This window comes from Macrotis lagotis, chromosome 6, assembly GCF_037893015.1.
Source record: "Macrotis lagotis isolate mMagLag1 chromosome 6, bilby.v1.9.chrom.fasta, whole genome shotgun sequence".
Taxonomy (NCBI): Eukaryota; Metazoa; Chordata; class Mammalia; order Peramelemorphia; family Peramelidae; genus Macrotis; species Macrotis lagotis.
This window is the reverse complement of record NC_133663.1, coordinates 114,555-141,102: the sequence shown is the minus strand read 5'-3', so window position 1 is coordinate 141,102 and position 26,548 is coordinate 114,555. Positions and strand designations below refer to the sequence as shown.

The 26,548-nt window shown below is 39.3% G+C and overlaps 1 protein-coding gene and 1 long non-coding RNA gene across 31 annotated transcripts in view; one reads left to right on the top strand and one right to left on the bottom strand.

Annotated features, from left to right (window-relative positions):
* Positions 1 to 26,548, top strand: part of LOC141490503 (uncharacterized) — a 140,716-nt gene that overhangs the window by 40,701 nt on the left and 73,467 nt on the right. The gene's annotated exons all lie outside the window — the stretch shown is intronic.
* LOC141490497 (uncharacterized) lies at positions 3,192 to 16,507 on the bottom strand. The gene is given in 7 exon segments (XM_074190475.1): positions 3,192 to 4,576; positions 4,898 to 5,153; positions 5,544 to 7,470; positions 12,012 to 12,107; positions 12,557 to 12,683; positions 15,245 to 15,437; positions 16,297 to 16,507. Coding segments are annotated over 6 exon segments (3,018 nt in total). The 5' UTR covers positions 15,278 to 15,437; positions 16,297 to 16,507; the 3' UTR covers positions 3,192 to 3,997.

The following is a 26,548-nucleotide window of genomic DNA, read 5'->3' as shown; positions in this document are numbered from 1 at the left end:
GAGTGATCTTCAAGTACAGGACTTAGGTGAAGCATAGAGAGGGTGGATGGGAAGGGTAAATTATGAGGGATTTAAAGATGTTGAACTGTGTGTATTCCTGCATGAGAAGATGATGTTAATAATACTCATATCCAGTTATTCTTCTCATTTATTAGGGCAGTTAGAAGACACATATTTAGACAAGGCACAAGAGGGAGTTGAATATGAAGGTATATTGTAAAGATGGAGTCAATGAGCGAAAAGGGAATGTTTTGGAAGAAAGGGGAAATAAGATATTTCATATAAAAGAGCCAAGAATGGGCTTTTGCAATAGAGTAGAAGGGGGGAAGGTGAAGGGGAATGAGTCTTCATTCTCATCGGAAGTGGCTCAGAGAGGAAACAACATACACACTTAATAGGGTATAGAAATCTTTTACTCTAGAGGAAAAAGAAGAGGAAAGGGATGGGAGAAAGGGGATGGGGGAGGTGAGGGGGAATGTAGGTGATACAGGAGAAGGTAGGTCATGGGAGAAGATGGTCAGATACAACACTTTTTTTTATGTTTTTGGCAAGGAAGTGGAGTTGGGTGGTCCACCCAGGTCCACATGGCTGAGTGGTTGCTAGGTGTCTGGGATGGGATGTGGGCTCCAGGCCTCCTAGCCCCAGGGCTGATGATGTCCTCTGTGCCATTCAGCTGTCCATAGCACACTTTTGAAGAGGGACAGAGTGAAAGGAGAAAGAAAATAGAATAAATGGAAGAGGAAAGGAATGGATGGAGGGGAACAACCAGCAATAGCAACTGTGGGAAAAAATATGGAAGTAACTTCTCTGATGGATTAATAATAAAGAATATGATCCACCCTAGAGACAGAGCTGAGGGTATCTGAACAGAGACTGAACTACAATTTTTTTTCCCTCTTTTTTTAAACCTATCTTTTTGTTTTTGTTTTTGGCAAGGCAATAGGTTAAGTGACTTGCCCAAGGTCTCACAGCTAGGCAATTATTAAGTGTCTGAGGCCAAATTTGAACTCAGGTACTCCTAACTTCAGGGCCAGTGCTCTCTCCACTGCACCACCTAACTGCCCCTCTGTTTATTTCTTGTGAGGTTTTTTATTTTTGTGGGGAGTGGGAATTTTGTTTATTCTTACAAGAAGACTATTTTAGTAATGTGCAAATCAATAAAAATATAAATTTAAAAAATTTTTTAAAAATGTAGTTCTTTACCAGCAATCTCCATTTGCCTGAGAAAGGCATGTTCCATTGAGCACATTCAAAAGACTTCTCTATGACTACTCTGATGCAGAGACAATCACTGGCTGAACATCTTCCCACATTGAATTCACAATATGGTTTGTACCCAAAGTGAATTTTCTGCCAAGAGGCACTGTATTCCATTTGAATGTCTTTCCATATTCATTACAATGATATGATTTCTATTTTGTATGAATTCTCTGATGGAAAATGACTGATTTTTGCCTGAAGACTTGACCACACTGATTATATTAATGAGATTTTTCTGCACTGTGGATTCTTTGATGGTCATCAAGATAGGAGTGCTTTTTGAAATTTTTTCCTCATTTCATTTTACTCATAAGATTTCTCTCCAGTATGGATTCTCTGATGCACAATAAGATTATCCCTCTGTGTTAAGTCTTTTCACATTGATCACATTCATAAGGTTTCTCTCCAATGTGGATTCTGATGTACATAAAGAGTGACCCTCCATTTATACCAGGCAGGTAGGGATATTTCAATATTAGCAAAACAATCAAAATAATTGAACATATCAATAAGAAAACCAACAGAAATATGATTATCTCAATAGATGCTGAAAAACCTTTGATAAAATATATCATTCCTTTTTTAAAAAGAGAATAGAAATAAATGTTTTTTCTTAAAATAATAAGTAGTGTTTATCCAAAACCATCAACAAATATTATATGTAATGTAGATAAAGCAGGAACATTTCCAATAAGACCAGAAGTGAAACAAGGATGCCCATTATCACTACTACTACTCAATATCATATTGGAAATGTTAGCTTTAGCAATAAGAGAAGAAAAAGAAATTGAAAAAGAAATTGGCAATGAGGAAGCAAAACTTACAATCTTTGCCAACAATATGATGGTATACTTAGAGAATCCTGGAAATCAACTAAAAAGTACTTGAAATAATTTCAGCAGGCTACAAAGTAGTGGTAGGATACAAAATAAGTTCACATAAATCATCAGCATTTTTATATATGAACAATGAAACCAAAAGGCAGGAGATAGAAAGAGAAATTCCATTTAAAGTAACTGTAAACAACAGAAAATACTTGGAAATCTACTTCCTAAGACAAACCCAGAAACTATAGGACCACAATTACAAAACTTCACAAAGTTAGATATAAACCATTGGAAAAACATCAATTGCTCATGGTTATGCTGAGCTAATATAATAAAAATGATAATTCTACCTAAATTACTTATTCAGTGCCAAACCAATCAAACTTACCAAAAAGCTATTTTACAGAACTAGAAAAAATAGTAACAAAATTCATCTGGAGCAACAAAAGGTCAAGAATATCAAGAGAACTGACGAAAAAATGTAAAGGAAGGTGACCTGGATATATTAGATCTAAAACTATACTATAAAATAGCAGCCATCAAAACTACCTGGTACAGGTTAAGAAATGGAATAATGGACCAGTGGATTAGAATAGGTACAAAAGAAGCAGTAATAACTGATTATAGTAATCTAATATTTGACAAACCCCAAAACATTAACTTCTTGGATAAGAACTCTGTATTCAACAATAATTGCTGGGAAAACTGGAAAACACTATGTCAAAAACTAGGTCTCAACCTATATCTCACACCTTATTCCAAAATAGGATCAAAATGGGTATATGATTTAATTTTAATTTTTTATTTTATTTAAGGTAATGGAGTTAAATGACTTGTCCAAGGTCACACAACTAGGCAATTATTAAGTGTCTGAATTTGGATTTGAACTCAGGTCCTCCTGACAACTCCAGGGCTGGTACTCTATTCACTGCACCACCTAGCTGCCCACAAATTAGGTACAAGATTTAGACATAAAGATTGATACCACAGACCAATTAATAGATGAAGAAATACTGTCAGATCTATAGAAAGGGGAGAAATTATGACCAAACAATTAACAGAGCACATTATAAATTAAAAATGAATGATTTTGACTATATTAAATTAAAAGCTTTTGCCCTAATAAAACCAATGCAGTCAAGATAAGGAAAACAGAATACTGGGAAGCAATTTTTACATCTAGTGTTTCTGATAAAGGAGTCATTTCTAAAATATTTAGAGGGGCAGCTAGGTGGCACAGTAGATAGAGCACTGACACTGGAGTCAGGAGAATCTGAGTTCAAATCCAATCTCAGACACTTGTTAAACTAGCTCCGTGATCTTGGACAAGTCACTTAACCCCACTACCTTGCAAGTACATATATATGAAAAATTCCCCAAATCATTATTGATTCAAGAAATGCAAATTAAAACTGCTATGGGGTACCACCTCATACCTATCAGATTAGCTGACAAAAAAGGAAAATCATCAATGTTGGAGAGGGTGTGGAAGGATTGGGAAATTAACTCTACTACTGGTGGAGTTATGAATTGATCCAACCATTCTGGAGAGCTATTGAACTATGCCCAAAGAGTAATAAAACTGTTCATACCCTTTGATCCAGAAGTACCAATACTAGGCCTATATCCAAAAGAAATCATTAAAAATGTGAAAAGTCCCACATAGCAGCCTCTTTTTAAAGGGTCATAGAATTGGAAATTGAGGGGATGCCCATCAGTTGGGGAAATGGATGAGCAAGTTTTGGTATATGAATGTTATGGAGTACTTTTGTTCTATAAGAAACTATGAATGGTCAGACTCCAGAGAAACATGGAAAAAATTATGTATACTCTGTTCACTTTCTAAAAAAACTTCTTAGTTTTTCTTTCCTACTTCATGGTTTTTTCTTTTCCCTTAGTCCTAATTCCTCTTATACAAAATGACAAAAATATAAATATGTTAAACATAAATGTACATGTACAACTTTTATTAATCCATAAGGTTTCTCTCCAGGATGGATACTCTGATGGTCAGTAAGATGGGAGTTCTTTGTGAAAGTCTTTCTACATTGATTACTCTCTTAAGGTTTCTCCCCAGTGTGGATTCTCTGATGCACAGTAAAACAGTGCTTCCTTGTAAAAACTTTTCCACATTGATTACATTCATAAGGTTTCTCTCCAGAGTGTGTTTTTTGATGTACAGCAAGATTGGAGCCCTTTGTGAAAGTCTTTCTACACTGATTACATTTATAAGGTTTCTTTCCATTGTGAGTTTTTTGATGATAATCAAGAGATACCTGGTGACTGAAGTCTTTACCACAATGATTACATTTATAAGGTTTTTCTCTAGTGTGGATTCTTTGATGTTGAATAAGATGGGCCTTTTGAATGAAAGTCTTTCCACTTTGGTTACATTCATAAGGTTTCTTTCCATTGTGTGTTTTCTGATGTACAGCAAGATTGGAGCTCTTTGTTAAAGACTTTCCACACTGATTACATTTATAAGGTTTCTTTCCACTGGGAGTTTTTTGATGATAATTAAGAGAATCCTGGTGACTCAAGTCTTTCCTGGAATGGTTATATTTATAAAGTTTCTCTCCATTGTGGATACTCTGATGTTGAGCAAGATGGGCCTTTCGAATGAAAGTCTTTCCACACTTATTACATTCATAAGGTTTCTCTCCAGTGTGTTTTCTGATGTACAGCAAGATTGGAGCTCTTTATGAAAGCCTTTCCACAGTGATTGCATTTATAAGGTCTCTCTCCAGTGTGGATTCTCTGATGCACATCAAGAGTAGCCCTCTGTATGAAAGCCTTTCCACAATGATTACATTTATAAGGTTTTTTTTCCCACTGTGAATTTTTTGATGATAATTAAGAGATGCCTGGTGACTGAAGTCTTTACCACAATCATTACACTTGTAAGGTTTATCTCCAGTGTGGATTCTCTGATCTTGAGCAAGATGGGCCTTTCGAATGAAAGTCTTTCCACATGGATTACATTTATAAGGTTTCTTTCCAGTGTGGATTCTCTGATGTACAGAAAGATAGGTAGTTGTGGTGAAAGTTTTTCCACATAAGGTCTCTCTCCAGTGTGAATTTTCTGATGTAGATCAAGACTGGCCCTCTGAATGAAAGTCTTCCCACACTGATTACATTTAAAAGGCTTCTTTCCACTGGGAGTTTTTTGATGATAATTAAGAGAAGCTTGGTTACTGAAGTCTTTACTGGAATGATTATATTTATAAAGCTTCTCTCCATTGTGGATACTCTGATGTTGAGCAAGAAGAACCTTTTGAATAAAAGTCTTTCCACATTGATTACATTCATAAGGTTTCTCTCCAGTGTGGGTTTTCTGATCTACAGTAAGATTAGAACTTTTTGTGAAAGTCTTTCCACAGTGATAAGTTTTCTTTCTATTGTGGGTTCTCTGATGTACAGCAAGATAGGAGGTTGTTGTGAAAAATCTTTCCACACTTATTACATTCATAAGGTTTCTCTCCAGTGTGTATTTTCTGATGTACAGCAAGATTGGAGCTCTTTGTGAAAGTCTTTCCACACTGTTTACATTTGTAAGGTTTCTTTGCACTGTGAGTTTTTCGATGATAATTAAAAGATCCCTGGTGACTGAAGTTTTTACCACAATCATTACATTTATAAGGCTTCTCTCCAGTGTGGATTCTCTGATGTTGAACAAGATGGGTCTTTTGAATGAAAGTCTTTCCACAATGATTACATTCATAAGGTTTCTCTCCAGTGTGGATTCTCTGATGTACCACAAGATGGGACTTATGAATGAAAGTCTTTCCACATTGATTACATTCATAAGGTTTCTCTCCAGTGTGAATTCTCTGATGTACAACGAGATGGGACTTATGAATGAAAGTCTTTCCACAGTGATTACATTCATAAGGTTTCTCTCCAGTGTGGATTCTCTGATGTATAGCAAGATAGGAAGTTGTTGTAAAAGTTTTCCCACACTTATTACATTCATAAGGTTTCTTTTCATTGGGAGTATTTTGATAATAATTAAGAGAATCCTGGTGACTGAAGTCTTTACTGGAATGATTATATTTATAAAGTTTCTCTCCATTGTGAATATTCTGATGTTGAGCAAGATGGGCCTTTCGAATGAAAGTCTTTCCACACTTATTACATTCATAAGTTTTCTCTCCAGTGTGTGTTTTCTGATGTACAACAAGATTGGAGCTCTTTATGAAAGCCTTTCCACAGTGATTACATTCATAAGGTCTCTCTCCAGTGTGGATTCTCTGATGCACATCAAGAGTAGCCCTCTGAATGAAAGCCTTTTCACAATGATTACATTTATATGGCTTCTTTCCACTGTGAGTTTTTTGATGATAATTAAGAGATGCCTGGTGACTGAAGTCTTTACCACAATCATTACACTTGTAAGGCTTTTCTCCAGTATGGATTCTCTGATGTTGAGCAAGGTGGGCCTTTCGAATGAAAGTCTTTCCACATAGATTACATTCATAAGGTTTCTCTACAGTGTGGATTCTCTGATGTACAGAAAGATAGGTAGTTGTGGTGAAAGTTTTTCCACACTGATTGCATTCATAAGGTCTCTCACCAGTGTGGATTTTCTGATGTAGATCAAGAATGGCCCTCTGTATGAAAGTCTTTCCACACTGATTACATTTATAAGATTTCTTTCCACTGGGAGTTTTTTGATGATAATTAAGAGAAGCCTTGTTACTGAAGTCTTTACTGGAATGATTATATTTATAAAGCTTCTCTCCATTGTGGATACTCTGATGTTGAGCAAGAAGAACCTTTTGAATAAAAGTCTTTCCGCATTGATTACATTCATAAGGTTTCTCTCCAGTGTGGGTTTTCGGATCTACAATAAGATTAGAACTCTTTGTGAAAGTCTTTCCACAGTGATTAAAAGATTTCTTTCCATTGTGGGTTTTGTGATGTATAGCAAGATAGAAGGTTGTTGTAAAAGTCTTTCCACACTGATTACATTCATAAGGTTTCTTTCTAATGTGTATTTTCTGATGTACAGTAAGATTGGAGCTCTTTGTGAAAGTCTTTCCACACTGATTCCATTCATAAGGTCTCTCTCTGGTGTGGATTCTCTGATGTACATCAAGAGTAGCTCTCTGAATAAAAGCCTTTCCACAATGACTACATTCATAAGGTTTCTCTGCAGTGTGGGTTCTCTGATGTATATCAAGAATGGACCTCTTTGTGAAAGTCTTTCCACAGTGTTTACATTCATAAGATCTCTCCCCAGTATGAATTCTCTGATGTGCAGTGCTGGTTTCTTTCCATGGGTAGACATTAGGACCATCATTCATGAGTCTTTGCTTATGAGTTTTTTCCTTCGAAAGGCTTATCTCTGCAGCAATCTCTTTGATTTCAAGTCTGATGTCTCCTAAAAGAAACAGATTTTAAATATAGTTATACAGTCACATATGCACACTAATTATGTCCCCTTCCCTCCACTGGTAGAACATAAACTGATTTACATGTTTGTTCCCCAGGCAAAGAGAAAAGTCTTCAAACTTAAATAGGCAGAATCAATCATTTGAAAATGTCTTTAAGTCTCATCCAAAAGATGATTTCATTTACAAAAAACTTCATACACAATCACATTGCATCCTCACAACAAACTGCTGACACAGGCCAGGCTGGTATTTGCATTGCATTCAACTCAGGTCATGAGTCCAGAATGGTTCAAAGAATGGAACCAAATTCCTGCAGCTGAGACAGGATCTCAAACCTTGTGACTGGGTGTTCTTAAAGCTTTACTTTGTTGACTTTCATTGACTACACTTTCAGCCTTTTCTTAATAAACACTATCTCATTTGGGGCACCAATACTAAACATTCCTATTATTTCACAATCTAACTTATATCTTGAGCATATTGAAATTTCCTTGATTATCAATTTCAATTGTATTTGTTCTGTTTCAGAATCTGAGATCACCTGATAAATGGTAGCACTATTTTTTAATATTTACCTGAGATAAGGATTTTTTTCTGAATCATTACTTTTTTTGGGGGGGTAACCCTTACTTAGTTCTTTTTTGAAAAATTTTTCCTTAAATGTCTCTACACACTAAAACAAAAATAAATTCCTTGTAATAAACACAACTTTAAAAATGCGTGGCATTTCCCATGTATGAAAATATGTGTCTCATAAAGGGACTTAAGGGAAATGGACAGCATCCTTCACTAATAGTCCTCTTCCAGCCCTTCCCAGTGAGTGGTTCACAAAGTCCTTGAAGCTTCTAGATCAAGGGGATTGTGCTAAAATTTTGTTACTGGCACCTTAAGCAGTAAGTAATAGCCTCATATTTTCCCCTTCAAACAATCTTTTGTTTCAACCATAATAGGATTCTGTTTACAAAGATTCCAAACCATTGTGATCAGGCATATAGTGCTTTTAGGGAATCAAGAAGTGAGTATATTATACTCTGCTTCAGCCCAAGTTCAATATAGCCAATCCAACTGACATCTTATTGTTACCAAAAATTCCAAACTTCCATGTGCAAATTTCACTGACATGCATGGACTCTTCTTATTGGAACCTATCTTCCACTTATATTACTATTTGTCTTCTTGGCAATCTCTCCAAGGAAATGTCTGGAAATACAGATTAGTCATTCAGTCATTCAGAGTGTCACAAAGTGTGTAACTGGTTTGCCAGCTGTAGAAAAAATAAACAAGTGAAAAAATTCTAATCTTACAAAAGTGGTTTTAAAAATAAATTGACCTTCATGTCCACTTATCATTGTTATGAGCTGATATAAAAATAAATCTTTTATATAGAAACCAGTAATTCATTTTATTGACTGGTTAGTGAGCTAAAAATAAAAAATAAATAGGCATTTCCATCCCTCAGCAAGAGAGCTTGCCCAGTTCTTCTCCCATTTTCCAGCCCATTCATGTGTGAATTTTTTCACAGTGTCCTCTTTAAAAATCAGAATACAGTTAGTAGTACAATGAATAGCATGCTGGGCCTCAAGTCAGAAAGACCCAAATTCCAATGTCACTGATTTGCTAATCCCATGACCCCGGTCAAAGACCTCTTTTCCCTCAGTTTCTTCATCTGTAAAATGGGAATAATAGCAGCACCTATCTCCTAGGGTCATTTTGAAATAGTTCAGATGAAAGAAATGATTAAAGTAAAAGAGGAAGTTACTGCTATAGAAAAAAAGACTAATTTACACTAAGGGATACAAGAACAATAAACAAAGAGGAAGCTGCTTCTATAAAAATGGGGACGGTTGAATTATAAAAAGATGACATAATATTAGAATAGAAATGTTAGGATAAATTAATGAATAAACTTGTGCCAACATCCAAATAAGGGCAGAAGAACCTAAGGGCCTGGGTCACCAAATTGTGGGGAAGGTGAGGTTTGATCAGTACCAGAGATTCACATGGGAAGGGACCAGGTACTCTGGATAACATTGTGACTTACATAGTACCCAGCCAGTGGGAACCAGAGGATCGATTTGCCTTTTGGGACAGAGATTATAAAGCTGAGCCTTTGTGCTCCAAAGGTGTGCCCTCTTTAAGGTCACTATTCTTTAGAATGACACAAAGAAAGGATTTTCTTTTCTTCACTAATGGTAGTTCTAAGTTCTTTGAAAGGCACATATTTCTTATACCATAGATAGTATTATTTAAATGCTAGCTAGTTGGAGCAGTGGATAGGGCACTAGGCCCTGATTTTCCTGAGTTCCTGAGTTTGTTGGCAATAGACACTAAGTGTGTGATCCTGGGCAAGTCACTTAATCCTTTCAGTTTATTCATCTGTAAAATAAACTGGAGAAGGAAAGGGGAACTACTTTGCCAAGAAAACCCTAGATGGAGTCACAAAGAGCAAGAAAAGAATGCAAAATAATGGAACAACAACAAAATGCCTGTGCTATTATTATCATCATTATTGTTTTGCTTTTATTCCTTCTTCCCCAACTGTTCACCTTAAACTTATTACTTCTCTTATGTCCTTATTTCCCTGTCGAGCTAAATATATTTCCATTCCAAAACACTCTTTTCTAGTAGATTAGCTGAGTGAGTTTCATGATCTGATGCATCTTTTCAACTCTCTCCATATTTCTATAGTAGACTGTGAGCTCAGTGACCATGGGGACTGGATTTTGCCTTTCTTTAAATAATTTCTTTTGTCACATTCTAACTCACATGGCACCTGACCCAATCCTGACTATCACAGAAGCTTCTGTCTAAGCTCTTGAAGGGTCCTCTACATGGGACACCTGGGAATCTCTACTTCTCCAGCTCCCTAAACCAACATGGTCACCTACATGAACTTGGCCAAAGATTCTAGTAGGATAGAGATCAAAGAAGGGACTTGGGCTGATGATTTATGCAAAGCTTACCCTTAGCTCCCTTCACTCAGAAAATCTTGAAACCAGGCTGCCTGAATCTACTGCCAATTTAGGCTACATCTCAGTTGATGTGTCAGGGCAATCCTTTGACATGTCCCTGTTTGACTCATTGTGGAAATTACCACAGCAGCTTTAATAGATCTTTTCATTTGACTCCCCACTCTCCCTTATAGCTAACTTGAACCCCTCTTTCCCCATCCTTACTTTCTCACCTGAGAAATTGGTCTCAATATTTCACTGAAAAAACTGAATATTTATCAAGAATTAGTTTCTCCTCCTCAACTCACATGAATTTGATGCCTTTTTTCCTTTTCTGGACTCAGGGTCAGATGAAAAGATCATGGGTAGGTTTACTAAAGAAAATCCCTTTATGTGTTCAAATAATCCCATCATCTACCTTGTAACTCTCCTTTTACCATATCCAAAAGGAAACTCATCTGTTTTCCCCCAATCACCCTTTTTTCCCCTTCTTTTCTAATATGATGTGAGACATCCTCCCAATAGTCCAGGCTTAGAAATGAAGTGTCATCCATTCCTTGACTCCCACAGTCATACTCCCTACTCCCATGTTCAATCTGTTCCAAAGTCACATACATGATTCTACCTGTGTATGAGTCTGCTGGTTGATCTATTTGCCTCAAGTCTTCCCCCAATCCAGTCATTTCTCCACTCAGTTGCCAAGTTCATCTTCTTAAAGCTCTCACCTGACCATATCACTACTTACTGAGTGGCTCCCCAAAGGATCAAATATATAGTCCTCTCTAGGACTTTATCACCATCTCATCTCCTATTCATCCAGGTTTTTTTTTTTCCCACCTGAATGGTAGGGGCCTCCTTTCAGTTTTGGGAACAGGATATTCCTCCTCCTCCAGACTCTGAGGCTTTTCCTCCCTTTTTCCTCCCCAGAAAGCCCCAGTCAGATGCCACAATCAGCCTTTTCCAGTCTTCCTTAATTTTAGGGCCTTCCCTCTCTTGAACAGCTCCAAATTATCCTGTGTATAGTAGGTTTCCATATCCCCCTCAGGGATGATAATGGAAGTAAGTAGAGGTTAGAGTATTTAGCATCTGAGATCAGTTCTATATCTGAGATGCTTCTACTTGATTTGATCTTTGACTTGAAGCTACTTAGAGCTTAAGAAGCACAAAGGAAACCCTTGGTTTGCAATCATGTGTCATCTGCTCCTCCAGACTATGAACTCCGTAAGAGCAGGGGAAGGTCCTTGTATATGTCTCTATGTCCCCAGGACTTAGGACCTGGAATGTAGCAGGCACTTAATAAATGTTTGTTGACTTGAAGATCTAAGAAAGACCACATATTGCCTAGCTTAACTCCTTATTCCAAACAATGACTTCTTACAGGATCAGGAGCTGAAAGGCCTTGGAGTCCAATCCCCTCATTTACAGATGAGGAAAATGAGGCTGCTCACAGGTTCAGGGACTTGCCCAGGAAGTCACTACTTAAAAATCTTAAAAAGAAATTGAAGATCAGTTCTCCTGTTCTCAAATCTAACATACACAAATCTCAACCGTCTCCTACCTGCCTTCACCTCCCTTACCTGGACAGCAGCTTCTCAGGCCTTCTTGCTCTGGCATCCAAGGTGTCCCCCTTTGCTCAAGATAAGAGATGACATCTTCTTTGGGAACAGGAAGCCCTGAGCAGAAAGAATCAGTTAGGAAGAGCTTGGAGAAAAATCTGTAACTTAGTTATCTTTAGGGAAAGGACTGTGGATCCAGAGCTGCTCCATTTTCAGGATTGCTCCATTATGTTCCAAGTGTGTATCTGAATTTTCCAGCAGGGATGATAAAGGAAATAAGTAGAGGTTAGATTAAATAACATCTGAGATCAGTTCCATATCTGAGATGCTCCTACCTGATTTGATCTTTGAGTTGAGGCTACTTAGAACTTCAGAAGCAACAAAGGAAACCCTCAATTTGCTATTGTACATCACAAAGACCTTTTCCAGGACAATTGGACAGCAGCAGAACCCTGTCTCTTGGACACAGGCAACCACCAATTTTCTTTTTCTGATAATTGGTAAATGCTCCAAATCCTGTACACTAGGGAATGGAGACTGAGAGTTACCATGGTAAGAGTCCTTACCCAGGGAGAGCAAGTTCCGGGCATTCTCCAGCATGACCTCTTTGTATAACTCCTTTTGATGATGGTCCAAGAGACCCCATTCCTCCTGAGTGAAGTCCACAGCCACATCCTTGAATGTCACCAACTCCTAAATTATCAAAAGTCATAAGATATAGAGCTGAAGGATGCTTTAGAATTCCTCGAGTTGAAGGATCATCAGTATATAGGAGGTAACTGAAATGCAGAGAAAGGATCTTCCCAAAGAAGACACCCTAAATACCTTAGAAGATGCCTAGTGTCAGTGAAGGAGATTCTGCTTAATAGAAAATTCTCTCCACAGGGCAGAGGGAAAGTGCAACAGCAAGGTGGATAACACAGCTCAGATGGCCTTAGGGATGACAGGAGGTATATGATGACTGCCCATGGGTCTCTTGGGCATGTTGGAATTATTGCTTTTGGCCAGAGGATATTGCAGGAGAGAGTGAGCAAGGAGTTAGATAAAGGGTGAACTGTAAGTTAGCTCCAAGCAAAGCAATGCTAGTATATCTAGGCTCAATGGGGTTATATAGCAGATGATACTTTTACAAATTGTCAGTTGCTGAAATTTAGACCTAGAAGTCTTTCCCAAGAGAGGGGGAGAGATCTTGCCTTCGCTTGCTGGGCAGGAGGCACAGAGGGGGAGGTCCCACAGGGGTTAGAAAGGCAGACTCCACTCTGCAGAGGTAGGGAAGCAGCAGGGAGAGTCAGGCTTGAAAATGAAGACTGTCCTTACAGAAAGTAACCCTAACTGCCCTGATATATTTGAATTCAGAAGACAAACTGAAAGGATCCACTGATCTAGCTGAAAGAGATTCCAAAATGAAAACTCCTAGGGGGATGGCTAGGTGGTACAGTGAATAGAGCACCAGCCCTGGAGTCAGGAGGACTTGAGTTCAAATATGACCTCATTACCTAGCTGTATGGCCTTGGGCAAGCCACTTTAACCCCTTTGCCTTGCAAAAACCTAAAAAACCAAAACAAAACAAAACCCCAAAACCCAAAATTCCTAGGAACATCACAGCCAAATTTCAGTGCTCAAAGATCAAGGTTGCACTGCAAGTAACCGAAAAGAAAATCCAAGTATCATGGAGCTACAGGCAGGATTACACAGATTTGGTAATTTGAAAGAATCAGAGGGCTTGGAACTTTGTAGAATAAGGCAGAGGAGTTAGGATTATACCAAAGAATCACCTAGCTAACAAAAGTGGGACATGTTGACTTTCAAGCATTCCTAATTAAAAGACTAGAGTTGAAGAAAAAATTGGACCTCCACATTACAAATAAAAAAGAAACAAGAGAAAACATAAGAAATTTAATAAGGGGAAATTGTTTATATTTCAATATAGCAAGATAATATTTGTAATTCTTAACTTTATGACTATAAGAGCAATTAGAAGGAGAATATGTAGACAGAGTGTGGCTCTTATGATGGGATAATATTCCCCCTCCCAACCAAAATAAAGGAATAAGAAAGTGCCTGAGCTGAAAATGGAGGGAAGAGATTAAATGGAGTAAATCATCTCACATAAAAGAGGCATTAAAGAGCTATTATAATGGAGAAGAAGATGGGATGGTAATGTGGCAAAGCTTAAACTTTACTTTCATTAAAACTTACTCAGAAGGAATAATATGGACACTCAGATGGATAGAGAAATCTAGCTTAATCTATAAGGAAGAAAAGGGACTTTTATAATAGAAAGAGGAGGGATTGATTCACAGATGAGGAGAAAGGTGGGGATACACAAGTGAAAAATGGCATGGAGGGAAATATACAGTTGTCATATCTAAAAATATGAATGGGATGAAGCCATAAAACAGAAACTGATAGCAGAATGGATTAAAAACCAGAATCCTACAATATGTGGTTTACAAGAAACTTTTTGCAGCAGAGAGATATACATACGGTAAAGGTAAGGGGTAGGTAGAAATCAGGGTAGCAATCATCATCTCAGACAAAAATAAAAGCAAAAAAGATCTTATTAAAAGAGATAAGGAAGGAAATTAGATCCTGCAAAGGATAAGAGCTGGAGAATACTTCAGGTTCTGCTCCAGGCCTGTCCACACAAGACTCAGGTTGAAGGGGTTTCCAGGACCTTCAGTTGTCACAAAGGAGATCTTGGCCACAAGAAACAGAAAAGGTGGAGAAGCTGTATAATTGGGGAGGGGGCATGGGCAGGCAGGTAAAAGAGAAAAGACATGATCCCTTTGGAATAGAGACTAAGGATTGAAGTTGTCCTTGTGAGTCAGGAGAACTAAAAGACAACAGTAGTGGGGTAACTGTTTGGGGGAGAGGGGTTAGATACCAAGGTGTCACTGAATCACTTTGAAACACCGAAGCAGAGAAAAGATCAAGGTGGTTATTATTGTATTTACTTATTTATTTTTAGTTTTTGCAAGGCAATGGGGTTAAGTGACTTGCCCAAGGTCACACAGCTAGGTAATTAAGTGTCTGAGGCTGGATTTGAACTCAGGTACTCCTGATTCCAGGGTCGGTGCTCTATCCACTGCGCCACCTAGCTGCCCCTGGTTATTACTGTATTCGATTTCATGACTATTTTATAAAGAAACAATCCATAACTAAAACTTGCCAGCTTTGAGGACCATCCTCTATGTCTATGGAAATAGCCTTGATTGTGATATTGATCAAGTCTGTGGACAAACTGCACTCACCTGGGGAGAGGGTCTGCAGCTCTTAGGGGCCATTCCCTCTAGCTCCTGGTTCCCTGCTTGCACCAGGCCTTGGTCCTCTGAAGACTGTGTTGGGGAGAAAGATCCCAGAGGGGGAGAGATCTTGCCTTCTCTTGCTGGGCAGGAGGCACAGGGGGGGAGGGGTCCCACAGGAGTTAGAAAGGCAGACTCCACTCTGCAAAGGGAGGGAAGCAGCAGGCAGAATCAGGCTTGAAAAAATGAAGACTGTCCTTACAGAAAGACCCAGTTTCTCTTCTCCCTTCTCTTTTGCCTGCCTGCCCCATGCTCTTTTTTTGGTGGGGGAGGCTTTTTGTAAGGCAGTGTGGTTAAGTGACTTCCCCAAGGTCACTCAGGTAATTATTAAGTGTCTGAGGCTGGATTTGAATTCAGGTTCTCCTGATTCCAGGGCTGGTACTCTATCCACTGCACCAGCCAGCTGCCCCCCCACCCCCATACTAGACTCAAAAGGCAGGAGCTTTGAGATCCGGAATGGAGTGAAACCAGAGCTTCCCCTCCCACTGGTCCTCTGCCCACCCAGCATTCCCTCTACCATTATCTAGATGATAATTTGATCTAGGAGGAGGGAAGCCAGATAAAGTGGAGGATGGGGAGGTCTCTGGAATGGAGTCTCCAGGGAATGACCAGGGGGAACCAGCAGGACTGGGACCTACTAAGAGCTGGGGAGTATGAATTAGTCTTGGAATTCCTTTTTTTTTTTTTTTTTTTTTACAAGGCAAATAGGGTTAAGTGGCTTGCCCAAGGCCACATGGCTAGGTAATTATTAAGTGTCTGAGACCACACTTGAACCCAGGTACTCCTGACTCCAGGAAAATATGGAGAGAGACTGAGGCCAGATGTTTGGGCATCTAGAAAGAGGAGCTGGTCCAGGAGCCAGGTCAGAGAGTGAGGCTACATGCACCAGATCAGAGAGGGAGGAGAAGACCCAGTGGCCTGGGAAACTGGCAGAAGCTAAGAGGGGTTTGGGATGGGCGGGGAGGGGGGGAGGGGGGGAGGGGGAGCTGGCTCAGACCTACCTGGGACCTGTATCCACAGGCTTCTGGAAGGCTGAGTGATCTCTCCTTTGGAGGCAGCTTCTCTTCTCCAGAGCTCGTCCCTGCTCAGCCCTGAGGGACTCAGGAGGGGCCTTTCCTTCAGTTATAACCAGGGCCAGGACCTCAGGATCATGCCTGCCCTCCTTCACGTGCTATGCCTTGACCTTGGCCAAAGAAACCTCTTTTGCCCTCAACTCTTCCTGGGCCTCCAAACTCCGCCTCCATCTACCCGGTTCACCTCCCACCAAGCTTCAAATCTCAGGGCGACTCCTCCCCCATTCTGCCTCCCTCCCCACCCCCTTCTGAGCAGAAAGGCTGCCAAGATAAAATGTGGGCACCAGACTCCCTGACACAAGTTTTGAGGGACTGACTGCAAAGGGACCTTGGGAAAACTGGAATCTTATAGACTATAACTATAAATGTAGATTTGATTAGACTGAGTAGCTCCTAATCAAAATGTTTATTGAAAGTCAGATGAGTTCTCTCTATTGATACCTGGGATCTTTGACCCTTAGATCAGATCTTCATGCTAAATAGACTTAACATTTGGCAGTGGGCCATAGGAGCTGTTGGGAAAAGAGTTATATGTAATTGGATCAGAATTAGTCTATTCTCTTCTGAATGTAATCAGTGTCAAATGAATAGATGGATGAAGTAATTCTTTCTATGTAAGATAATTCAGACATGCATTTGTCATTTTGTTTCATGTTTTAAATTTCTCACATTGTCTATGTTACTATTAGACGTTTCATTTTTCTCCTGTTGGGATTTTGGAGAAACCATTCTTCAATAGAGAAGTGACTTTTGTCTGATGGCTTGTCAGGTTACTGATTATGGACATTATAAAATCCCACCTGGAATAATTATATTGAAGTGATAGACTTTAAGCTGCCTCAGTCTCCACAGACCCCAGGCTTGGTTCACAATGGCTTGCCTTCTTAGACCAGAGATGATATTGTCTTATCTAGGGTTACAGAAAATTAAGAAATGTCTCCAATTGTCTTTGACTGGGAACTCAATCATGTTAATTCAAGAAGCATTTATTAGGTGTTTCAGGTTTTCAGTACTGAGGATACAAAGAAAGATTAAATGTCCCTCCCTGGGCCTGCAGTCAGGAAGACTCATTGTTATGTGTTCAAATCTGTTCTCAGATGCTTACTACCAATCACTTACCCCAGGTTGCCTCAGTTCCTCATCTGTAAAATGAACTGGAGAAGGAAATGGCCATGCTCCTCAGTATCTCAGTCAAGAAAACCCCAAATGGGGTCACAAAGAATCTGATATGATTGAACTGGCACCACAACAACAACCCCTCAGGAAGTTCATATTCTCAAGGATTGAGTGGTCAGGAAGAATTGAAAAGCATCTCATATACCAGGAAATATGTTGATAGAGCGCAGAATTATTCAGAATAGAAAAAGAAAAGGAGACAACTTGCAAACCATTAAACAGACAAACACATCTGTGTATACCAACTCACATAAATGCATGCTTTCTAGAGAGCTCATTTAAAGCTATTCAAATTATTTTTTCTAAGATAGATCTATTTAGATATTCAATTCCCTTTTCTGGTGATCTAGGCAATTTATATATTTGCAAATATTTATTCTTCTACTTCATTTAAATTATTAAATTTGTTAGCATATGAGTGGACAAAATAAATTCTTGTTAATTTCATCTTCATCAGTAGTAGATTCCTTCTTTTCAGTTTTGACACTAATGGCTTGGTTTCTTCTATTTTAAAAATGAAATTAATCAAGTATATATATATATATATATATATATATATATATATATAAAATAAAGCCAACTTCTAGTTTTATTTTTTAAATCAGTGGGATTTTTTACTCTTAATTTTATTAATCTCATTTTTAATTTTTTAGAATTTCCAATCTAGCATTTCATTGGGGATTTTTAATTTGCTCTCTTTCTAGTTTTTAATTTCTCTTTATTTTATTGATACAGCATTTAGAGATATAAATTTTCCTCTAATCACTGCTTTTGCTATATATCATGGATTTTCATATGTCTTCTCATTATTGTCATTCTCTTTAATGAAATTATTGATTATTTCTTTGTTCCTTAACACTCATTCTTTAAAACTGGATAGTTTAATGTTCAATTACTATTTAATTTGTTTTCTTGATTCCTTATTAAATATAATTTTTATTACTTTATAGTCCAAAAAGGATCCTTTCAATATTTGTGTTTTTCAATATTTAATTATAATAATTTTATCTACTGATATATACCCAAACTTTGTAAAGGTACCACAAACTGCTGAGAAAAGATGTATTCCTTTCTTTGTCCATCCTCTTCTCTACAGTTAGCTATTATATCAAGTTTATCTAAAATTCTACTCACTTTCTTAACTTCTTTTCTATTTATTTTTGGTTTATATTTATTTAGTTCAAAGAGGGGATGATTCAAGTCTACAACTGCTCCTCTTAGCTTATCTCTATTTGTAATTCACTTAAGTTTTCTTAAGAATTTAGATACAACAGTGTTTAGTAATGTAGGTTCAGTTGCTCCATCAATTGCTTTTAACAAAATGTAGTTACCTGGCTGCCTTTGTTGCTGCTATGTCTGCCAACTTGTAACCATGGCTAATTCTCCTCCCAGTGTATTGAGGTATGATTTTAGGGGGTTAAGATCAGAATCTGTTGTTTTCTAAGATGAAATAGAATCAATATTTGAAGATTGAATTCCAGATGTGTTTGCATTTTCCATGGCATTTTCTGTGGAAGAAGAGATTTCATGGTCTGTGTTTGTCAGCTGCGCAATCGTGTATGTCAGGATAACTTCATTCTTAGTCCTCTGTCCCTCAATTGTTCTAAGAAACAATGATATAGATTTTGTAAAAATGACAGATTTACTGAGATTTACTGTGACACATTTAGGTGGAAGCCATCTGTCCAAGATGTCTCTCCTAAATGAGTGAGAATGAAATATTTACTCATAAACAAAAGCTAAGGGAAATCATTAAATCTCCTTGGAGTCTTGTCTATGAAGTCACACAATATTAACTTGCACCATTGCTTGTCAAAGGCTATCATACTTATGATGCTATCTAGTTTCAATGAGAATGAAATGTTACCTCTTCATGGATATGAAAGATAATGAGGGCTGGACCAGTTTTCAGGCTTTCTAATTTTCAGCTTTCCTGAGGAAACTAAAGACAAGGAGGGAGAGTGTTCCAAAACAGAAATGAAAATGTACAGATGTGAGACTGGGAAGATTTTGTTCAAGGATCTGCAAGGACAGAATGGGGTGGGGCAGGGGGATAGAGAATGAAGTGTAAGGAGACTGGAAAGGCAAGAAGGTGAGCAAAGGAAGGACTTTTTAGAGCCAAAACAGAGGGTTTACTGTTGGTCCTGGAGGGGACAGGGAGCCATTGAGTTTATTGAGAAGGTGAGAGGGGGTGACATGGTCAAATCTAAGCTAATTTAAGATCACTTTGACATCTGAATGGGGACCAGAAATAAGGAGCTAACAATCAGCTGTGACAAAAGTCTGAGCATGAGGAGATGAGGACTGCCCTGGGTGGTGACAGGGTCAGAGGAGAAGAAGTGTTTGTGGGATATGTCACAAAGGTAAGATCAACAGAGCTTGGCACTAGATTGGATATGATGGGTGAGTGGAAATGAGAAGGACCCTTACATATCTGAGAAGAATAATAATAGGGGAGTAAGGGAGAGGAGAGGGTTTTGGAAGAAAGATGAATTCAGTTTTGAACATGTTTGGGATGAAGATGCCTACTGGACCCCCAGTCTGAAATGTCTGAAGGGCTATTGGAGATCAGCAGAGAGAAGAGGTATGACTGGACAAGAAGAATGCTCTGCATAGAGATTATATAGATACATAGCTGTGGACAAGATCATTAAGTGAGAAGTCAAGGGGAGGGGATCAAGTCACTCCAGGAAAGCCTAAGAGTCCCATACCTGGAGGAGGGGTAGGGGAAGGGCCTGAAGTTGCTTTGGGAATTTACACTTGAGAAGTCAGTTAAACTGAACTATGGGGAGGAAGCTGCTTACAGTAGGATGCCGGGGGTTGAGCCTCCTGCTCTCCACTTGGTCAGAAGAAGCAACTGGGGGTCAGTCTGTAGCTGCTTGGGTTTGGTTCTGCCTATGAGGAATCATTATTCAGACTGGGAAAGCATGGGTGGAAATAAAACAAAAATTTATTAAAAAGGTTACAAGACATAGGAAGGAAGAAAGAGAAAGAGAGAGAGAGAGAGAGACAGACAGACAGAGAGAGACAGACAGAGAGAGACAGACAGAGAGAGACAGAGAGAGAAAAGAACAGCCAAGCGGTCTTAGCTGGTCCGTTGTCAGAAAAGAAGACTGCCAGCCCTGAACTGAACTCCAGCTCCTTTCTCCTGCGGGCTAAAGGTAAACTCCCTTCTCCTATACCCAGAATTAGGTAGAGAGTAAAGCCCCAGGAGATCCGGATACAAATTTTACATTAAACAATGATACTTTAAGAATGGGAGGGTTCCACCCAAGATTACAATTATTTCTGTTACAATCATAATTATCTACTTAAGAATCAATTTACATCTCCATCCAAATTCTTTGTACATTCATCTTCCCCAGCATCAAAACATCTCCACCCAAGTTCTACATTCATAATTCCCTTTCTCTTTCCTCTGCATCAAGTCTGGATCAGGCTTGGGAGTCTTCAGTGAAGAAGGACCCCCTCCTTGGTTATGGGCCCAATTCTTTCCCTACTCTAGCTCAGGACCCACTGAGGACTGTCTTCTATAAACCTGTCCAACATGTGTTCTGTGTCTAGGGTGCCTTGGAGTGTAGGAGATGCAGGTGTGAAGACTGATCTAGGCTCTGCCATCAGGGAGCTTCCCAGTCTAGTGGAGGGTAGGTAGTAGGAGCTCAGGAGAGAAACCTGGTCTTGGAGTCCAGTTACTGACAAGTGACCTTGGGCAAGGAGAGAGGCAGCCTGTGAGGTGGAAAGGCCACTCACTGGTCCTGGAATCATGTGACCTTAATCTGAATTCTGCCTTTGATGTTTTTTGTCTGTGACTCAGCTTCCTCATCTTAAAAATGAAAGACTGGAGAAGGTGACCTGAAGTCATCAAATTCTGCTTCCCAAAATCTTTCTGTTACTCAGTTTCCTTATCTGTAAAATAAGAACATGAAGTTTTGCACTTCTCTTTGAGAATTATAGCAGGACTGACCAAAAGCACTTTGGAAAAGGGAGCCATTCAGGTGGGGCACAGTGGATAGAGCACCAGCCCTGGAGTCAGGAGGATGGGAGTGCTCAGACACTTAATAATTACTTAGTTGTGTGACCTTGGGCAAGTCACTTAATCCCATTGCTTTAAATAAATTAAAAAAAAGAAGGGAACCATGCCGGCTATAGATCCAGGGAAGGTGAGATCCTCTCTGGGTCCAATCAGAGAGGGGGCAGAGTACTCCTAGCCACCTTTGCTGGTTCAGGGGGGAAGCTAAATAGGGGCTTCAGGGTGCTAGGATCCTCCAGAGTCAGACTCCAAGGCTGACCTTGGCCATCAACCTTATGCCTTATGAAAAGTATGTCATAGAGCAAACTATGTCACACCATTCCTAAGAAATAGTATGTTATAGAAACATTGTCATAACATCCCTAACTGCCTCTTTTGTACCAGACTTTGAATTGATAACAGTTCTCTGGGAATACTGCCACTGAGAAAAGAGACTATAAGAACAGGGAGGTAGAAGCTAGAGCCCATCATAGTATATCATGATAACAAAAGGTTAGCACTTGGTTTTCCAAAATGAACCTTTGTAACACCTGAATATCCTAACATAATATTTTAGAATCCACTTGCACTAACCCCAGCATGTAGGCCATCCCCTGAACCCTATATAAATCCTACTTTTTCCCTCTGCTAGATACTTATTCTTTAGGGATGAAGCCCATCTGCATCAACCTTGTACCTGTGTATTCAAACAAATCTGTCCCTTATAGCTTTGGAGTTGTGAGTCTTTATGAAATCCGTTCTTTGTTTGAACCCTAGCTCTCAACCTGAGTTCCAGACTGCACCATTGTGATTTGTAAATCACTTCCTTGCTGGGTTACTGGCCCTGCCTCTGGCTACTCAGCTATGCTCAGACTCAGTAAAAACTTGTTAACAGATTCTTTTTGAATTATTCTCTTCTGGATTCGTGTCTTGAGGATCTCTGTTAGCGCATCAACCTACTTCCTGATTTCAGACTTAATATTAGGATTGGCTCTGTTTTTCTGGAGGGAATGTCTGCTGCCATTGCCACTACTGCTTTTTAAGTCTGAGCTCTACCAGTTTCTGAACAGGGGTGAAGTCTGAGCACTGGACTATGGCCTTGCCCCACCTGGAGTTCCAGAAGACTGCTGCTGGGCCATCTGGAAGGCTCCACTGATTCAGAGGGACAGGAGTGGAAACTGCCCTTTGGACTGGGATTCCTGCCCTTGCTATTCCTCTGAAGGTTTCAGGTGGGGCTAGGAATGAGAACTAAGACCCTTCTCTGCTCTTGAGGTCTGATCCACTCAGCCATGCTTGCTTTGGAATTTTTTCCTTGTTGAATAACACGCGCATTAAAACTCCATTGGCTAGGGGTGGCTAGGTGGCACAGTGGATAGAATACCAGCCCTGGAGTCAGGAGTACCTGAGTTCAAATCCAGCCTCAGACATTTAATAATTACCTAGGTGTGTGGCCTTGGGCAAGCCACTTAACCCCATTGCCTTGCAAAAACCTAAACAAAAAAACAAAACAAAAAACCTCCATAGCCACTTCCCTTCCTTTTACTAAGAGTGAGGCATAGATACAGGATGCAAAACAGAACTAAGGACCTGGACTTAGGGCAATTGGGGCCATGGAAAGAGAGAGCCAGGGGAAGAATTCCTTGTTTTTGTCAGCTTGGTAAACAATAGATTCTGCAAGAAGGAAGCACTCACTCCCTAAGTTCTCTCCCCAACATTCCAAGGCAGGGAAAGCATTTCTGTAGCTGGGTAGGGATGGCACCCCTAAATGTGATGGGCCCAGGCCTCCAAATCCTGATACAGACATGCCAAGTCTTGTGATCCACTTGCTGAATTTCTTCCCAAACACTCATTCCTTTCCCCATTTTCTAGAAAATGCATCCTCCCTCTTCAGCCAGGGGCTGACCACTTTGGTTCTTGTGGTTTGCTAATTTTCAAGCCAATACTTGGGCTCTCAACTTCAAAAGGAAAAAGGGGAGTGGAGGTGGGGAGAAGAGAGCCAAATCAGTCTGAGTGCAGAGGAAAAGTCAATTGTTTTTCACTTTATTTTGCTGATTTTTATTTTGCTTTATTTATTTCTTCATTTAAGGTGGAAAAGTATTTTGCGTGACCCCACCGAAAGAATCATTATCCTGTCCTATTTTATATTTTTAACCAACCATATGCAATATTTATTTCATACTTGATATTGTCTAATTACATATAAAATAACTTTAATATTCACTTTTAAATGTTTCAGATTCATTTTCTCCCTCCCTCCCTCCTTCCCTACTACCATATTGTCTTTTCTTCTCAATTTCATACAAGTTAATCATGTGCAAAAGAGATCTAAAAACAAAAGGAAAAGCAAATGGGAAAAGGTGGGGGAGAAGACAGAAAAAAAAAGAAAGAATGAAAGAAATTGTATTTTTTTCATCTGTATTGAGCCCCCATGAGATCTTTTTCTGTAGTGCTTGGCATTTTTCATTATGAAACCTTCATAACTGTCTTGGATCCTTAAGCTCCTGAAAAGAACAGAGCCAAGCTCAGGCCATCCTGGCACGTCATTGGCCAAGCTTGCCCATTGTTTACCTGCTTTTGCTCACTTCCTTTTGCTTTGGGTTGTGGAATTCTGCCCAGGTTTTTCAGTTATGGCTCTGCCCTTCAGTCATTTCTTTGTGGGGTCTGGTTTGCACAAGTAAAAATTTTTACATTTCACCCCCCCCATGTTGATGGAATAACAATTTTCACATTAGTTTTGTTTATTTGATTTTGTGACTGATATTTTCTCCCTCCCCCCCCATGATGTTTAAAGGCAATTTTGAACATCTTTTTTCCTTTTAAAGTTTCAGATGTGTTCTCTCTCTCTCTCTCTCTCTCTCTCTCTCTCTCTCTCTCTCTCTCTCTCTCTCTCTCTCTTCCCCTCCTCCCTGAAGAAGCTATAGATTACACAAATGCAACACAGATCAAACAAACCAAAAAACCCATGGGGACTAGGAAGAAAAGAAAGAAAGAAAAATAAAGTTAAAGAAAATTTAGTGTGCTTCATGCTTGTTCCCCTGGCAAAACATCCCCAGGTGATGTGACCATAGCTAGATGATACAGTGGCTAGAGCACTCACCTTGGAGTCAGGAGGACAAGAGTTTGAATCCAGCCTCAGACTCTTGACATTAGCTCTATGACCTTGGGCAAATCACTTAATCCTGATTACCTCCCATCTAGGGTCCCCTCCAGTCATCCTGATCCATATCTGGTCACTGGACCCAGATTGTTCTGGAAGGCAAAGTGAGACGGACTTAGCACAGCCCCCCCCCCCCCCAAATCCAATTCACATGTTCCTCATGAATTGTTGAATAACAAACTCCATTGCCACTTCCTGTCCTTTTCCTAGGAGGGAGACACAGATTCAGGATGCAAATAGTTTTCTAACAGAGAACTAAGCACCTGGGCCCAGGTGCTCTCAGAGAAGACAAAAGAAAATTATTGAGTAAAATTTTAAAGGCCTGATAAACTTTGCTATTGTGATAGATACTTTAATTGGATACACTTTTTGGCATTGCTTCACTTAGAAAAACAGAATCTTCTCCCCACTGTACACTTTTTGACTGGAGGGGTGGAAATTAGGAATTTGTGGTGATGACTTCTCTTTATTTTGAAAAAAAATTTTTTAAAGATTTTCTTTATTTTGAGTTTTACAATTTTTCCCCCAATCTTACTTCCCTCCCCCCACCCCCCCAGAAGGCAATCTGCCAATCTTTACTTTGTTTCCATGCTATACATTGATCTAAATGGAATGTGATGAGAGAGAAATCAAATCCTTAAGGAAGAAAAATAAAGTATAAGAGATAGCAAGATCAGACAATAAGCTATCAGTTTTTTTTTTCCCTAAATTAAAATCAATAGTCCTTGGTCTTTGCCCAAACTCCACAGTTCCTTCTCTGGGCACAGATGGCATTCTCCATTGCAGACAGCCCCAAATTATCCCTGATTGTTGTTGCGCTGATGGAATGAACAAGTCCATCAAGGTTGATCATCACCCCCATGTTGCTGTTAGGGTGTACAGTGTTTTTCTGGTTCTGCTCATCTTGCTCAATATCAGTTCATGCAAATCCCTCCAGACTTCCCTGAATTCCCATTCCCTCCTGGTTTCTAATAGAACAATAGTGTTCTATGAGACACACACACACACACACACACACACACACACACACACACACATATATATATATATATATATATATATATATATATATATCACAGTTTGTTAAGTCATTCCCAATTGAAGGACATTTACTTGATTTCCAATTCTTTGCCACCACAAACAGGGCTGGTAGGAATATTTTTTGTACAAGTGATGTTTTTACCCTTTTTCAGATGACCTTTCTTTAATAAAAAATTAAAATACATGGGGTTAACCTCCAGAGCCCTAACAAAGGACCATCCTTAGCCTCTAGAATTTAGCCTCAAGAATGAACAGAATCAGGTAAAATGTACATTTATTAAATTTCTCTAAATTTATAGATTATACATGCATAGAATCTGGCTAGAAAACTGGGCCCAAAATGGAGCTCTGGGGAATATTTATAATTGCTCTTTCAGAGGGCAGGTCCTAATAAAGCTGCTTCTGCCTTCCTCCATCAAGGGAGCAGCCTTCAGTACCAGTCTTCCAGTGGATTAGATTGTTTCCTGTACCTCAACTCCACCACCAGTTATGTTGTCCTTAACCCTATGGGGTCATGGGAGTATCCAAGGAAAGCTACTGGGGGGAGGAGTGGAGGAGAAGGAGGAGCAGCAGCAGCAAGGCCAGGAAAAAAGTCCTCTCAAGCAGAAAGTGACATTGAAGTTCTGTCTTGAAGGAACAAGCCAGAGAAGCCAGGAGGTGAGAGAAAAGAGAATATTTCAGGTAGGGCCTACCAAGTGTGAGCAAGTGAGTAGGTCTATGACACTGAATGCAAGGTGAAGCAGGGTGCAAAGGTAAGAGGAGGCCATGTTAGGAAGGCCTTTGAAAATCAAGCAAAT